The sequence below is a fragment of the Macrosteles quadrilineatus genome, unplaced genomic scaffold (genome assembly GCF_028750875.1).
Source record: "Macrosteles quadrilineatus isolate MER2022 unplaced genomic scaffold, UCM_ALF_1.0 Scaffold_7__1_contigs__length_78375512, whole genome shotgun sequence".
Classification (NCBI taxonomy): domain Eukaryota; kingdom Metazoa; phylum Arthropoda; class Insecta; order Hemiptera; family Cicadellidae; genus Macrosteles; species Macrosteles quadrilineatus.
This window is the reverse complement of record NW_026542600.1, coordinates 38210393-38228771: the sequence shown is the minus strand read 5'-3', so window position 1 is coordinate 38228771 and position 18379 is coordinate 38210393. Positions and strand designations below refer to the sequence as shown.

Genomic DNA, 18379 nt, shown 5'->3' with positions numbered 1-18379 from the left:
TAAACTGAACTTACTATGTCCTAGTTTGTTAAACATTGTTATTAGTACTGCTAGGTTTGAACAAACAGACCCTAAAATACTATGTAATATTATCTCTATTCCAACAAGTTTGTGTGATCCATTTTTTTCAATCTCGCCAAACTAGTATGGAAATCATGATATTACAACTTTGCTTTTATTTATTTTATTTTACACAATGCTAATCAGAAGTTCAGAAAACTTTAATAAGAAAGATAGATTTTTCCATCTTTCTGATTAACATTTTTCTTACGTCAGGACATAATTTATGTAGGAACTATATCAAGTTTTTATAAATGGATCAGTTTTAATAATTCTATTATTTTGTTAGTTCACTCACCTCCTGAAAATATGTTGCAAATCGTAAAATATGCATGATTTTTTAGTGTGGCAGATTGCATATATATATATATAGATTATATAGGTTAATTGTCTTCGGAATCCTGATTTCGTTATAGCACTACGGCAGTTTTGGAGATTACTCCATCGTCGGGTGTAGTCGTACACTGAAAAAGCTGTGCACATGCTTAAATGTTTTTGTGTCGTTACTGGTGTTGTATATATACTATTTATTAACAAATTGTAATTGTTAATTTCAAGATGTAATTGAAATGAAGAAATCCCGTGAAAAATGTAAATACCAAAGTATTTGAGTTTAGTGTACGACTACACCCGACGATGGAGTAATCTCCGAAACAGCCATAGTGCTATAGCTAAATCATGATTGCGAAGACAGTAAGTAACCTATATATTTATATAAAAATATGCATATTCAATTGGAGAGATTTTTTATCAATAGTAGATGTACAGGAAAAGGTACAGTCTGGCCAAAGTTTCTGCGCGGCCAGAACTGGTCGGGTCTAGGTGAGGGCGTTTGCGGAGGTACTTTTGTGAAAATATTTGTGTCTTGCTACTCAGCCTGACTCACTCATCCCTACCCCCCACCACTACCAATAACTGGCACGTGGAAGGCCGTAAGTTTTAGTTTGGCTAGTAGCGACCTTGTTCGGACGCACAGAAGTTTTGGCCGAACTGGAATAGGTTAACTACTGGTTAACTAAAAAACTCAATATGTAATATAAACCATTTATTTATCTGTTTATAACAAATATATTGACTTACTTAATAGTAGTAAAGGTGTTGAGCAGTAGTAGATAATGTTTTAACAATTCAAAAATATCATAATATCAAATAAAGCAAATTTTGATTTGAATACTTAGCTATAGCTATAATACTGATTAGTATTTCAACATTTCATACAGAAGTTTAAAGCTCTTCTAGAGTAAAATTCATTCAAAATGTTATTCCTAGTGTCAATAGTTAAGGAATATTTGGTAAACCAGCATCACTACTTAAGGACTTGAAAGATGTAGTTTAATTAAACACCATTTGGTATCACAGTTCATAAACCTTAGCGTATGATATTATGTATGTGAAATAAATAGAAAAAGGAGCGAATAAATGCTTAACATATGAAACCTAACCTAACATAAGATGTTTTGGTGTGATCAATCGATGGAGAGCTGCTTGAAAGAGCCTTCCATGCCGAAGAGGTCATCGTGGGTCTTAGGCTTTCCGGGACGTTTGGCCTCGTCAGCTTTGATGCTCTCTTGGGATGCGAACCAGTCGCGGTATGATACCAGCTTTTCGTACCATTGCTCTGGAATGGGAAAATTTTTGTCAAAAATTGTTTTGTAAAAAAAATACAATTGTAAGATAAATTTCTCTGTGAAATATTCAAATCGAAGTAGTCTAGACTCAACTTTGACAGGATTCGCATCTTACAAAATCAGTCGGCTAGCGTGGCTGGTTACTGATGTTTACATTTCAGAAAATTTATTCAAGTGGTATGTTTGTGTGTGTGTGCATCAATATACCTTTTGATATTTAAAATTATAGCTTCAGCAGATAACAAACATAATTTTCCCAGTACACCCTGAGACACTCATTACTACGACAAAACTATTGTTGCTGAGTGAATTACTTTGAGAGGGTGTTTGCAAAATTTAATATCAAATTAAAATAAAATTTGAGTACTAAATACCATGAACAGGTTGAATGGGCAATTTTACTGAGGGGAATAAGGATAACATAGCATTGTATAACCATAAAGGTAGTTACTATACACTACGGGTGACGTCTATTTTTTGTAGCTTTAGCCATGGGTAAAGAAATAAGATAATGTGATCATGATAATTTCTCAATACTTAAGTAATGAAAATACTAAGGTTTACATTAGGTCCGTGTGATATCTGGGGTGAAAAATGTAACAACAATTTCTAGGTTACTTTGTAAACTCTTCATTGCAAGAGTTATATTGATTTGAAATTCACTGGAGATATTCATATTAGAGATTTTTCTCCCATTAGTTATTAATGCTAAGCAATAAAATATGTTTCCCTTCATCTCTGGGGTAAAAAGGACATTTTCATAATCCGTATATTGTAAAGTTCATCATCTAAATAACCCATGTATACTAACTTCATTCACTGTACTTACTGTTGATAGCATCAATAGGTCCTGCATTTCCACCGTACTCTTGGGGTAGAATGTCCTTAGGCACGTACTCATAAAGAGACTCAAGGTTTTCATGAACATGAATCTGAAAACCCATAACATTCCTATCATATGAGTAAGGTTTGGTCCTAGGTTTATTTTCTTTTTTATGGTTTTTTGTTGGTTAAAAATTTTCCAAACAGTGCCAACAATTTAATTTATAAGTTAAAAATTACTAAATTCTGTGCCATCGATTTGTTCTAGTCTACTATGATGGGTACAAAGCATTAACTACTATGCTGAAAGATGGAATTTAAAATTCAAAGTTTGTCTTATGGAGTATAAAAACTAATACAAATCACTAAATCAGAATAATCAGTTGTTCAAAAGCAAAAAAATACTCGAGGTTTTGTATAGAAAATTCTAAAAAGTGTCTTTATTGTTTTCGGGAACTCAATTTGTTGTAAGCCAAAAGCCTCAGTTATCAGATACTGCTGTTCAATAGCTATTCACAAAATGTGTATTTGGATTAACTTAAGTTTGTTCTATTGAAGTTCTATTGAAGAATTCACTTCCTAAATATGCTATTATTACCCTGGATATCACTAAATGTCAGTGGGCATTTCAATTACTGTTGTAATAGTCATTTAAATACTTACCCTGCTTCTGATCTTATCCTTGAGGAAAGGTCGGACAAAGTTGATTATTGTGTCCACCAATGGGCTTACGTTGATCACATGGACCTCCTTCAGCTTGACTGGGTATGCTTCCTAAAAATGCCAAGTTTGTCATTAATAACACTTTAAACTAAATTTATAAACTCTAAAAGTTAGGGTCTGTTCATGTTTAATACAATGGTTACTGTAATTTAAATGGGAATTATTGTTCTACAATAAACTTAAAAAAAAAAGAAAATTGCAAACCATTTCATGTTGTGGAACTTCCCTGTAAAATTTCAAATTTTCGTTTCTACTAGTTCACTTAGGTCTGTTTGGTCCTTTTCAGGGATACTAAAGATTGGATGCAGATCAAAAGAAAACGTGTAAAATAATGAAAGTGTTTAATTCCATTAATACTCTATTGCTCGTGGCTGCAATAGAGGAATGACTGGTCAGGAAAGAGTAATGAGACGGATATCTTCCTTAAAACAAAACTGGAAAATCGGATACTTTAGAGGCTAGTTTTATCTAGGAGAGTTGGAAACATAAATGATCTACATGTCAAGAACTCTGAAAAGGTGCAATGATCCTGTAAAGTTAAGATGTGGAATATGCATGACAAATCAAATCCTTCATAAACATAGCAATATTATAATGTTTTTGAGCTACAACAGTAAGTTATAACAACCCAAAAGTGTTACACAGATACACTGAATTATTTAAAATGTATTTTTCATTTTCACTTGTCTTACCTGAACACAAATCAAGAACTTCTTGATGAGTGTTGGTGTAAACTTGGAGAAGTGGGATGCGAAGTGCTGAGGAGTTGCAATGGAAGCGTCCAAAATGTAGACATCTCCTGCGACGCCTACCAACTCCTCCTTCAGACGAATGTCTCCTATCATCAGCACCACCTTCATCCCATCAGCTACGTTGGGGATGTTGTTGGATGCGTCTACACCTCGCATGATCACCACTCGTCTTCCATTCGGGGTCAGTCCTGGCAGCGGGGGGATTTGTCTGAGCAGTTGTAAATTTGTTAAGCCCTTCCTTCTGCTTTTCATGTTATATACTTAGGCATAAAGGTGTGCTTTGTCTGAGGAAAAGGATTCTCTAGGCTCTTACTAAATCAGGAAACATTAGGTGGATGCATGTTTGGTTATTTGACTGCTGTTAGTGAATGTTTATGTAACACTCTGATATTGACATTCAAGATCAGGTAAAATCAGGAAGAAGAGTGCATAATATTGTCAGTCCGGTTTTTTTGTCTGTATTGTTGCTCACACAATTTTACACCAGTGGATTACAATTGAGCTGCAATTCTGTTTCACTTATTCAAAACTCATTAAAATTTTACTTGTGCTTGCCATAGAATGGTGAATTATACAACGGCGGCCATTGCAGTAAGTGCACAAGCAGCCATCTAATAACTCGAAGGGACGCTAGTGAACATGAGCATAGTTTCAATTCCATAAAGTTTAGCTGCAGCTCATCCCACAAGAATCAACACCATGCAAGTTGACACAATATTTACAATTTGCAATCTGTTTCAAAATACAAAAATAGACTGGGAAAAGTTACTGTGGCCTAGTAACAATGTATTATAGGGGTCTAAATGTATCCATGAATTTAAGAACCACTTACGCAATCTTGAAGACTTCTTGGATTTCTGGTTTGGTAGGGTCCCTGTCAGCGAAAAACTCTGGGACTGCAGTTCTCATGGTAAAATACATGTCCAGCTTCCTCTTAGTCTTCTCAAGAGAGAACTTGCAGCCTCGCAGAAATGTCATGATGCGCCCATCATCTGTGAATTAAAAAGGTCTGATGTTACCTTCAACTGTTTTGTTTCTGAAATAAAACATTGATCTAGGTTTTTGCTGCATTTGAGTCTCTCGTTATTTCAATTTCTGAATCCAGCTTTATTCAAGGGATAATAGTACCTTGTTGCGATATTAAGCTTTTTGAAGCCCAATTTTTAACCTTTATTATACTGTTTTGAACAGTATAGCCTTCTCATAAATAGTAAAGAAGTTATTTATTTAAAAATATATTTCACCTTTGTTTATTTAACAAACTTTGTATAAATATATATAACTGACATCTGATACAACAGTCTCCTTGAAATTAACTAAAAAGATAGATGATACTAGAAAATTTAAATTTCTTTTGTTTATAATATTAGCAAAAAAACATGTTAGTTGAAGATACTCTGGTTTTATGATGGGGAGTCCAAGGACCCTCTTACCATCAAAGTCGGGAAGATGGGGCTGGCGCTTGAGCCATTCCTTGATGTGTTCCAAATCTTGATCTCGAGTCGTGACATTCTCATTCAGCTCAGTACGAATCTTAGCCTGCTGCTCGGCAGATGGCTGTACCAGGGTCATTGTTTTCTGAAAAAAAGTTATATTATCGTAATGGTCAGACAAGAAGCTTAGAGAAAAATGGAGCCTGGAGAATAAGAACATATCTGGAACTTGAAATAAGTTATACTGAATGGGACATTGTCAATTTTATAAAGGCTGTGAGAATATTGGATGGGCTGTGATGGGGATGTAGGGCCATAGGGTTACAAGAAGAGTGATGAAGGGTTGACCTGATGGAAGGAGGAGTAGAGGAGGGTCATATTTGAAATGACAAGTAAATGTCTAATGTGACCTGAGCAGACTTAGTGAGCAGACCTCTGCACCTGGAAGAAGAGGGTGCAGGGTAGGATCGACTGGAGATGAAAAGAGTCGGTGGTCTGGGTGCTGGACTACTGACCTTACAAAAAGTCTGGGTGCTGATGAAAAGATCGGGTTTAGCGTTTGGCTGCTGAGTAGTTAAGTATGGTAAGGTATAAAAAGATTGTTCTTTTAATATTACTGCTTCCATCTGCCACACTGAAAGGAATCAGTGATTAATGCAATATGGGCGTTTCAGAGTTAACTTTATCTGCTGGATCTTCTTTCCCGATTTAAGTATGTGATCGTTGGAGAAGAGATTGGTGGATAAGTTAAACTATTGGGGCTTGAAATGGGGAATGACAACTGATCTGTTTGATGGCTCTTCCTGGTTGATTTACTAGTCTTTGTATTACGACTTCAAAGTCAGACTTCAATGGCCTTAGATGTCGCTTTGTGAAGGAGAGATTCTTTTGTGTATTTTCAATTTCCTTTCAAGACAGATTAACAACAGTACATTGCACTGAAGGATGTTTACCAACTTCAATAATTTTTTAGACTTGCTGAAGAAGTTATACAATGTTTGTGTGGAAAAAAGAGAAACTGTTCAAGGCAAAGAAAGGCGAGGGAAAATCATAGTTAATGTAAGCACATATTCATCCTGATTTTATATTCCATTCTGACTAAGGTGGTTTATTAGGTTGTACTTAATACCAGGCCGGGTATCACCTTGACAGATGATTATAGCAACTAATCTTGTGATGACTTTTCTTTTCTTCTTTGCCTTGATGAAAAGACCCTGTTGCCTCAACGGCAATTTGTGATGAGTCGCCACTTGTTGGGACTTTGAGACAATTATATTTTAATTCTACCTCATAAACATTGTCATTTAGGATGAGATTGGCAAGAAGAATAGAACCTCGATACCGACACCTACATAAAATACCCCTAGAGAATTAAATCATATCCTGATATCCGTTAAATTTACTTCTGTCTTAAATATTTGGGTAGCACAAATCTCAGTAACATTTTCCTAGATTACCTGTTAAATGTATTCCCTTAAGAGAAAAACTAGAGGTTTTACTATAATACACCAATGAAATTATAATACTAAATAAATTATAGTTCAATGTTAAGATTTGATACATTTGGCTTTCATTTGTCATAAAACAGTAATGGTTTCATTTTTTTTGCTACAGCAACTTCTCAATAGGGTGGGTGATATTGATTGTTTAATCACAAGTTTTGGCCTAAAAAAATATACCATTAAATTTAAATTTGTACGTAAAAGTAATGTATAACACTAAAAGCAAACCCACAAACAATAACTGTATTTAAATATTAATTTATAGATTAGGGATTTATTTATTTACTTGGAATGTTTGTATTTCCATTTATATATCTATAATTCTAAACAATAAAAAATCAGACTTAAAAATGCTCAATAAAAATTCAAACAAATCATCTTTTTGATTCAAACTGTCAACACATTTGATACCTCTTTGACGATAATGGAAAATTTGGCTTGGCCTACATATTAAATATTTGACTGAATATTTCGTAAAAACAAATATTTACCTAAGCAGTAATAAAACTAAGGAAGCTTTAAATGAAATAAATCCGTAAAAAATGTTGTTTATTGAACCTTAACAATCCTACAATTGTTGAATAGGTATTAGTGATCGTTATAGTGCATTGTGCCAATACACAATTAGACGGGAGACAACAAAACCGTGTCAACCGTATTCATCACTGCTTTGCACAAACCCGCCACCATGGTAACGCTAATTACTGCAGTGGGTGCAGTGCAGTTTGAAACATCTCAATCGATTAATTACGCCTCCAACATAATTTGCGACCTGCGTTTGCTGTTCCACAGAGCGCTTTATAAGTTGAAAATTTTAAAATGCTGATAAATATTTTGGGATCAGAATCTAAATGAATTAAGCTATGAAATGTAGATGGCTCTGAAATGTAGAGATAATTAACCTCAACTACCTACGTAGCCTACGTAGGAGAAATTACCAACCACGGTAGTTTTAAAATGGCGGTTTGTCATTTATGATTAACATTGCTTCAAAGTACGATTATGAGGCAAGAACGTAATTAGTTTTCATGCCATAAGAAATACTAGTGAAATTTGTTTTAGACTATGAAGGGGACAATGTTATGTGAGACATAACTCAAAAATTTTTGTTTTGAATTTTTAAATGGTAGATAATAATTAATCAAATTAAAATCCAAATTTAGAAGAAATGTTGGCTAGTAAAAATATTTGTTGGCTTAACAACATGTTGGTTATACACTAATAAACTAAATTTGTCAACTCTATTGTTGTTTAGTGCAAGAGACCAAAATAAAAATTTCTTATTTAGTTAACATTTTATAAGGTAGAACAAACCAAACAAAGAAATAATTCATTGATAAACAAATTAATTTCATGAAAAATACTAAATATGGTTAAATTACAGTTAGTTATCACTCCTTCAAAATTCCCTAAATACAATATTTGAAGTAATTTTTAAATTTACCAACCCCATTATGGCTGATACTGTATATAATTTATCGCTTTTTAGACGTTGTGTCTAGAAGTACGTTGATATTCCTGCAGTAAGTCTATTCAAGGACACTTTGTAGGCTACAAAGTCCTTGGGTGCTCAGAGGTCCTCCAAGAGCAAAGGTCACTCCTATGTTGGCGTATCTAGGAGACGAAGGCCTTCGACATGACTGTCGCAGATTAAATGAGTTGCCGACTACCCTTGGATGAACTTTGAATCCGTTGAGTCACTAAGGATACGTGTGTGTTTTGTATAGGCCTACTTGTATATTTTACAAGTTTATGAATTCTTAGTTTTGCTTAAAAAAGGACCCAGCAAATATTTTAGATAATATAAAACGTGTACCTAAATCGCAATAAAATATCAGTTTAAAACAGTTTTTTTTAGCCTAATATGTTGCCAGTCCGTCTCCAATGCAATGCATTTAAAATCGCAACAAAAATAAATTTAAACAAATAAATTACTACACAATTACAAAATATAAGACAATAAAAAAATACTTCACACACAATTAATTGACAAAAATATATTACGAAAAACACGAATAAAAATATAAGATGTTAATTAATAGAAAATATTTGTTAATTTATGACGAGGAATAACCGATTAACAAAAAAATACTTATAGTGTTAAATTGGTAATTAGTAAAGCAAAAGGTCTCACATAAGAGAAGAAACAATTTAAGTGAAGCATTTGAACGTGAAGTATTTGTATAACTGTTTCTTTGTTAATACAATTTTAAATTCTGTTTTCGCCTCGTCATACAGAAAACTCCTTTTTGGACCGGCGCTTTTTAACTTAACATCATTCTTACAATATCCTTTTCCTAATTCATTACATTTGGTAGTCACAGGCATCTATGTTTTCCCTTATCTTGTTATATTACATTACAATCGATATCATATCAATCTTATCTTTTATCAGTATCCCGTATCTGTACTACTGGTTATTTGTTCAAACCGTTTTAAATTTTTGTCACACCATAATCAGTTCGCCGCTTCATACAGAAAACTATTTTTATGGTCGGTGCTTTGTTAACATAATATTATTCTTACAGCATATCCGTTTCCTAGTTCTTAATTACATTTGGTAGCGTAGGCATCTATGTTTTTCTCACCATATTATATTACATTTATATTCCAACCTCAGATTATATTACAATGATACCATATCAAGCTTATATCTTATCAGTAATCGAAAGTATGTTTATTATATTTTATCTTTCTTATCTCATTACATTCCATTATTATTCTTCGTTGTCCAATCGATAATAGTATCTTTATTACGTATTTCCCTACGTTATCTTATTATATTCTCCTTTTATCGTTGACTATTCTATTTCAGTCAGTATGTTTTCTCCTCTAGTTATCTACTCATATTATATATCTATTTTTACGTCTATTTCGTGTTTGAGTAAAAACGTAACCAACAGTAAACACCCGGACCGTCGCTGACCGGGCACGACGCTTAGGCAAGAGCAAGGACCATTACATAAGATGTCTGCTGTACCCACTTTCTCCAACTCTCTCTGTTTCGATCTCAAGATGGACCTCATATCCTATACAAGTGCCGGCAACCTGTGTTCCATTGATATACTTAAGTCCCATTGTCTCATCTGGTTTGCTCCTCTGCGGGCAATGATGAATCATACCTCAGTTACCAGAGGAAATCTCTTTATAGCTACGAAGCTACGGTACGCAACAATAGTTTGGAATAATTCGGTTCCCATTGAATAATGTTCTACGTAAAATAAAGCTTGTGGAAAGATAAATGTGCACACATGTTTTACTTTGATATTTTGTTATTTGTTATTTTTTTAATTCATTAAAAATCTTGTCTTATACCACTTACTATAATACAATAATACAATGCTCATCGGTTCTGGGTGTGTACATTAATATCCAATTTCTACTAGACTGACCAATAAAAATGAAATTTTGTAGACCTACAATCAACAGTTAATCTACTTTAATATTGCAATTGTTAAAATACAGTTTACGATCTAAAAACCGATTTATGTTCAGCAATAAACGTTCCGTTCGATTTTATGTTTTAGTCATTTTAAACCGCAAAGAGATAAATCGAATCATACACAACCGAATCGTCATTACCAGCCGGAAGTGGTGAAAATGAAACCAGCAAATAAAACACACGCAATTAACTCCAGGACTCAAAGGAAAGCGTTTTTTGTTCACAGTGCGTTACCGCAATGGTCCTCTTGCGGAAACATTATATAACGCCACGTTACTGGGGGCTCTCTCCCTACCCGACATGCTCGGCGGGCTTTTAGGAAGCAACCGTAGCTAATGTAACCCTATACATTCATACAAGTTACAACTTTGTAAAATCGCAATAAAATTTACCTGAAAGCACATAAAATACGGCAAATAACACTTGTAATAATATATTTACACTTATACTGTGTACTTTTATATTTTACTTACACTTTTACAAGACGGTAAATACATATAAAAGATGGTAGGTGGTGATCGATTTCGATTGGACACTACAATCATTAAAAAAAACAGAGGGCCATGCGTACAATGACCATATTGTGCACACACTCCAATCATCATCAGACCCAATAGACGAATCAAAATAGGCGATTCACCTATTGAGTCTGATGATGATTGGAGTGTTCAATCGAAATTGATAAATTAGCCTTCGTGAAAACTGTTAAAATGAGAAAGAAGAAAACACTTTCAACAATTTTTGACGATCAGCTGATCGATGATTGTTGCAATATTCATGAAATAGCTCAGCGTTTGGGTTTCCTTTTTTGCACCGCCCCGTACTATGCAACAGTGTTACTTTCTATTTCTAAAATAAATATTTACCGTTGAATTATTAACAAAACTTTCTAAATACGTCCATAAACAGTTAAACTATAAATATTACAGTATTCACTTTAGTTGTTGTCTTAATGGATCGAATTATGGAATCACTGCTTATTTCTGTGATAGTTTTGTTTAGAGATATAGTAATGTAAGTTGTTCACATTTTACAACAATAATAGCTGGTGGATATAGGTACAGTGTTGTATGAAATCCGAGTGAATAGCAAACACCTCCCTGTTTTGTAATACAAAGAGTTCCTAAACATGCTATTGAAGACGAGTACCTAAAGAAATTCGGAGTCTTTTATCAAATCTTTTTTAAACTTTTTTTACAATACTATTGGCATAATAAGTAGCTGTTAAAATAATTCTGACATTTTTTATGCATGTAGCCATATAATTTATTGAATAAGAAACATGGACGATTCCTTTAATCACATAGTGCACTATCATTGAGCTAACTCCTACTACTACTACTCGGTAGTCAATAATTTCGATTGTTAGGGTTTGATCTCGAGCCTCCAAAACCTAGGTCCCGCGTTCTCTTGATACTTTTGCATTTTTTATTTCTATTTCCCACTGGCATGAAATTCGCACAAATTTATGTGGGTTGTATTAAGATTAACACGTCATAAGACTCGTATAGATAAAATGACACAACCTTCTATAATACAGCGAGCTATTCAAAAATATGAACACTACTTCATGACTTTGAATCTCAAAAAGAGTAAATCGGACAGAAATAAACTTTACAACATTAAAAAAAGAAAAATTCCAAGATATTTGATTATAGTTCCGTAAATGGTCGAAAAAGTTATCCCAACAATGGGCAACCATTTTGTTTTACCATCAGTTGTTAGTTAGATGCCTACTGTGCAACATAAGATTTTCTGTGTGACAGAGTTTGCAAAAACTTAGTCTCCTTTTACAGTGCAGCGGGCTTTTCACATCGAAATCGGTAATAAACTACCTACTAGAACAAGCATAACTCGTTGCTCTAGGCAATTTCAAGAAATTTGTGACACAAGAGATGCTGTCTGGTGGTTGGCACGAATTTGGCTGTCGCTTAGATGTTTGCCGTGGAGCACAGGGGGGACACGTTAAGCATCCGTGTAAATAAAACGTTGTAATTTTCTCTTTCTAACGGTGTAAAACTTATTTGTTTCCAATTTATACTTTTCGAGATACAAAACCCCAAAACTAGGTCCATATTTTTTAATATTGCTGTATTGATAAGTTCAAAATAGCAATAGCACTTACATTTTAACTAGTCTAAAAGTGGCTTGGAAATAGTTTGTCGGCAACTACTGAGTACTCTAGTTAGTCAAAGCTCAGATCGTCAAACAATGCGTCTATTTAAGTACAAGTTAACCGTTCTACGAACTTTAAACCGTAGGAGGTGGTTGCCAAATTGAAACCCCTTCTGTTAAGGGAGGGTTTACCGTAATAATTAGGTATTACAAATTTTGGCCCTCAATATTTTACCATTAGGTTCTAGATATCAAATTGAGTTGGTATTCATTAAAATTATTTTTGTCGTTCAGTATGAGTTTCATTAGATACTTACCTAGAGTGTTTTATTTAAAACAGTTCACATTGGTTTAGTATTTTTTATGAAAACCATAAATTGTTGTAATTCATCAACAATATTTTAAAATAAGTATTACGTATATTTCTTTGTGTGAATACTTTAATAAACTTTATTTTATAGTTTGGTAATCGATATTTAGTTTTAACAAAGGATCAAGTTTTTGTGTTTTCATCGTTGTAGTGAACCTTAATCATTCAGTATCCTAAGTTGTTACTAGGTATTACAATATTAAGATTCGTTCTCATTGTGAATGCACAATCAATATGCAATAATTTAACTAGTGATTAGTTAAGTACCCAGAATTGCTGTATTGGTATTCCTCAGTTTTAATGCATTTGATAATTCAATTCACTCATATCGCAACAGCATTTTTGAAAATACATCACGTTTAAAGGTTTCTAGAACGAATCCATACAGTTATAAATATTATTTTGCTGCATAAAGTTACAAATAAAGTTCGATACAGTTCTAATGCTAATAAGATAACAATTCCCTCCAGTTCAATAAAAAAACTATAGATACTAATTGGCAGAACAAACTTTCACAATTGAAAGCACCAGGCCAACTGTAAATTTTATTTCTAACTGTACTTTTATTATTGCAATACAGTAATTGATGCAGAACGATCAAAGTTTCACTATACTTTCTGTGTGACACATTACCAGCCAGTTATTTAGTTTCTGTTATTATGTTATTCCTATTTTACACATTCTGTACGGATTGGTGTTCTTTATACTTTATCTTTGAAGTATGGAAATAAAGGATATTAGTCTTAACTATGAAAAATTAAGTATAATATAATATCTCGTCTATTATACTGCCTAAATATATGGTGATTAAATATTTGATTTGTACTATAGTTCATCTTTAATTTAGTTTGACAACACAAACAATATCCTGCTGGTAAAGTAGTTTTCAAATTATATACCTGTTACGTTTCAATAGTATCATGCTTTCTATTATAGAACATAAAGTAAATAAAAATACGTCGATTCTTTTATATATTGGTACTTTTCTATGTCTTCATCGTATTGTGAGTTAACAGTGTAAGTGTAAATACATGTTTCAAGATTCTAATTAGACATATTTTTTACTTTCTGTAAATTCAATAACATGTACGCAATGATCAAAAAGTTATTTTTTGTTAAAGGACTAGGAGTTTATTAATTCTATCTAAAATCAGACAAAATACAAAATTATTATACTTGCATGAGAATGTTCCAGCCCAATAAAAACCTAACGAATACCCGAAAGGAATATAGTTTTGTTCGACATATACAACTCACAACGATTCATACGCTCCTAAAAGTTTATCTGTTTTTGTCCTAGGACGTTAGGCATAGGCCCGGGATTGTTTTTCACATTACTTCAGGCTAGACCTATGGGTTGCGGCATTATCACTTAAAATTCATTGGTGATTTGGCGGGATTTGAACCCGGGACCCCAGGGTCTGAAGTCCCGCGCTCTAACCACTACACCAGCTCGCTCCCCTAATAGTTGATCATAGTTTGAAACAGTAGCTTTATCAGTGAAGTTTATTATTTTGGACGTTCATAACTGATTGGTAAAACACCAGTTTCACAATTTTTCGGAATTGGAATTACATACAGACTTTAAGCGAGAAGAGACCTAGAACAGAGTTAAAGATTAGTAAATCAAAAATTGATTTTCAATGAAATCTATTTATAACATTAGGTTTAACGAGTACCTAGGTTTGCTGCTACAAGGAAACTAGTAAAGTTTGTTTTTTGTAAAATATTAATAGCTTAGTATAAAATAAATAAATTTGTCAAGTTTGATCAAAATATTTCCATAAACAAGCAAACTATAACGTTTTAATATTCTCCAAAAAAATAATATGGGAATATTAAATTTAAAATTTTTTTTTATTTTATCTGTTACCAAAAACCGTACAAAAACAATTTCTTAAACAAAATTATTTGTTCTTTAGCTCTTTAAAAAGGTTTAGAGAGGAATTGGGAAATTTTTGTGTTTTGAGGCTCAAAAAAGAGAAAACCCAATTTTCACCCCATAAAACCCCCCTTAAAACCCCATTCCCATGATCCGATCATGCTGGTTCACGAACTCATTCAAGTTTACCCCACCTTTAAACCAATTTTCATCAAAATCAGAAAAATATTTCTCAAGTTACCGTTCACGGACACATTTATATATACATATATAAAAATTTGAACGAATGGTGTTTTTGGCATCTGGGGACATCAAAATGAAAAAGTAAATCGGTCCCGGGCCTAGTTCTTATCGTTCCACCTACTGTAATAGCTACTAACCTATAGGGAAATTCACCAAAAGAAGCTCAACTCCTTAAAAAATGATTCCAGCCACAAAACCCCTTAAAATAGTATTGATTTTTGTTGGAATTCCAAGATTTAAATTGACGGGAATCTTCAATTCTACATAGATTGTACTGAAGAATCCCCTAAAAATGTAAATAATTTCATGATAACTATGATTTGTATCTCATAATTAATTTACATTGTAAAGCGGTCGGTTCTTGTAGCACAATTCATAATAATTGGTTTAAGTATTATTTGTATTCTGATTTCTAACAAGAAGCACGTTGTCAAATGTCATTGAACGTATTAAGGATGTTTATATTGAATTTATTAGAATTAAAAGTTTTCCTCCGTAAGAGGTGTTCAAAGAGCCTTCTTCAACTGATAGGACCGAACTCGTTCGCGCGCTCATTCAAATTGATTGTTATGTTCACTTTTGATTCAAATTGCATTAAACTATTTAGGTTTTTTAGAGTTATAGTGTCTACGGACACGTAAATAAATACGTAAATATCAATTTAAACAAATGGTGGGGAAAATTTGCAGTTGTCTTGTACGTAGTTTTTACACGTTTTGACAAAAACATGGATTAACTTGATTTTGCCGTGCGAGCAACAACTGATGAATTAGAGAAAAACTAAAAGCCTTTCAAAAATTAAGTACAGTATTAACATAAGTGACACAGCATCATGCAGATAAATAACAGAAATAGATTACTGGGTAGGTATTTTAAAAGCACTCGTGTCGTAAAAATTACCTTAAACTTTTAATATAGTATAAACAAACATTAGCATAATGTGTAAACTGAATATTTGACTTACTGGATAGGTTTACACGTAAACGAAAAAAAAAAACGAAACCGACCAAGTACAAAATTACGACACAAAAAGAGTGTGTTTCAATAAAGTAACGTTTCAACGGAATATGCCTGAAATAACCATCCGAAACTTTTAAAGGTTGAATTTTACAAAAGTAACAATAAGTGAATTTGCGTGGATGTTACGGAAATCAACACTAGTTTCATTATACGTACAGCTGACGTCAAATATAATGAAGATTGTCGATCATTACTGGGTTTTCTAACAAAGCTGGCAACAAGTAATAATGCATACATAATTGTTGTGTAAATCCCAGAGGCGGTGGGAGGGGTACTTACAGTGGCCATGATGACGGTCTGCAATCTCGATCGTGCGTAGGGAAACGTCGGGCACGGACTGAGGGAAAGAATCTTACGAACGAGGATCAGCGAATGAGGAGAATGAGGGACTCGTAAGTGGGGGGGGGGGTCCTTACGCAAGGGGGCCAGCTGAGTCAGGGGACCCCACGTCATAGATGAAGCTTATCGGGGGTTCCCCAACCAGGTGCAAAATTTAGGGGGACAAGACAATTTCGCACTGAAATATTAGTTAGCCTTTCTTCTTTGCTTCATTGAAGCATGCAGTTTTCAATACTCAAATAGTTTTTTCCTGGCATTGGTTGGCCTGAGAATTACTGAATTGCATGGCTTGAAAGTCATATGAGACAGTATTTAAAGTAAATGCTGGGGAAAAGTAATTCTTCAAAAAACGTGACAAAATAAATTACTATTAGCTTTTCTACTTCAAGTAAAGCTAGAAATAGTGCTGCACAGAGCATAATATATACGTAAACACATGGGTATTGATGACAAATAATTATTTAAGCGTATCCCATTTTATCAGGGGCAAACATCGATCTTGAATTAATTAAATTAGGGCTGTATTAAAAAATCTATGACAACTGAAGCAAAAAATAATATACCATCGAGTTAAAAACTAATAACTAATTTGCGATGTTGAAAATATTTAAATAATAAAGATTTGTACTGTGGAACCATGAGTCATTTATAGTCTTTGAGTTTTGTCATCTTTATTATGAAGATTTATCAATATTATTTCCCAAGGAATGTGTTTTACTATTAATTCTAACAATGGAAAAATTTTCAGGTAGAAAAGCCCGGAAACATTTTACCCTGAGCAAAGCACGGCCACAACGTTCTTTAGTATCAAACTTCTTATGGGGATGAGGTATAAAAAGATACAAACAATCTCTTTGTGGGTAATTTATGCAAATCCTGAGTTGCGTTTACATATTTCGTTTGAATGTCCTTGAACTTTACCAAACTCTGTACCGACGTTCATGTATGGTACCATGGTGGTACATATAGTCATCGATGTATAATAATAATTTAGTATATGAAGCAAACGACTAACGGGTGATGGTATTGAGAAAATCTAACTGAATACATATTATTGGTAGAATGTGTAAAAACGGGATTTTTAATTATTCATTCTTGCATTAGCAAATCGATTTTTTTAGTATCGATTTTGAAGTTGAAACTTTTTTAGACGGTTAGGTTTAGTAGTACAGGTAGATTGAAACATAAAATCATCCAGTGGACTCTGTCTTGTTATTTATATTACCCGCGCGTCTAGAAGTAAAATACTGACTCTTACAATAGTGGAGAAACCATAGCCCCAAGTTACAGACTCAGACTACACTTTGTGGTCCTATTTTGATGAAATTTGGTATGTGGTACCCATGGCATATCTAGGTATTTTTAATTTTTGGAATTTTTTTTAACAGTGATTTTCACATAAAACCCATAAAATAATAGAAAAATAGAATGTTTACTTAAATGCTTCTAACGATTTTGATTTAAATGATGCACGTTATGGACCTTTTAACTGTAAACAAAATTCAACAACCCCCATTACGGCTCAGAAATGATTTTTGTGGTTTTACCCATAAAATATCACATTTAGTAACTCCCACCGCTTATAAGTATTATTGACAAACTAAAGGAAGAAAGTGTGTGATAGTATGATGAAACCGTACACTTGTTTTCTATGTAAGCCGAGTTACAGTTTAATGGGATTCAAATCACCGGCTAACGACATATTTACATTCATAAATAAATATTGGTATCTGCGGGATTTGAACACTATATAGGACTGAAGTATCACGTTCTAATCATTAGACTAATCGCGTCCTTTATTTACCATGGTTTAATTTAATACACAAATTGCAGTAATTGAATGCAAAGAAATATTCAGAGATCTACTATCTGTGGTCTGAACGTTGGGTCTGAAATAAGAAGAAGGTAAATACTAATCCATTTAAACTTTGATTGGAATCCATCCATTTAAAATGTGTCAGAAACCCCAAAACAAAAATATATTAATTTAGTTCTCTGTTCGTTAGCCAATACACTCAAGATATGAGTTACAATTACCTATCATGTTA

General features: G+C 33.3%; 1 protein-coding gene across 1 annotated transcript; it reads right to left on the bottom strand.

Annotated features, from left to right (window-relative positions):
• Positions 1–1090: 1090 nt before the first annotated feature.
• Positions 1091–16350, bottom strand: LOC128997830 (alpha-tocopherol transfer protein-like). Its single transcript, XM_054423579.1, has 7 exons — positions 16272–16350; positions 5419–5563; positions 4818–4977; positions 3926–4193; positions 3174–3284; positions 2518–2620; positions 1091–1678 (listed from the first exon to the last, which is right to left on the bottom strand). The coding sequence occupies exons 1-7, from the start codon at positions 16278–16280 to the stop codon at positions 1527–1529; spliced, it is 948 nt and encodes a 315-aa protein (XP_054279554.1). The 5' UTR covers positions 16281–16350; the 3' UTR covers positions 1091–1526.
• Between the last annotated feature and the right edge of the window lie 2029 nt (positions 16351–18379).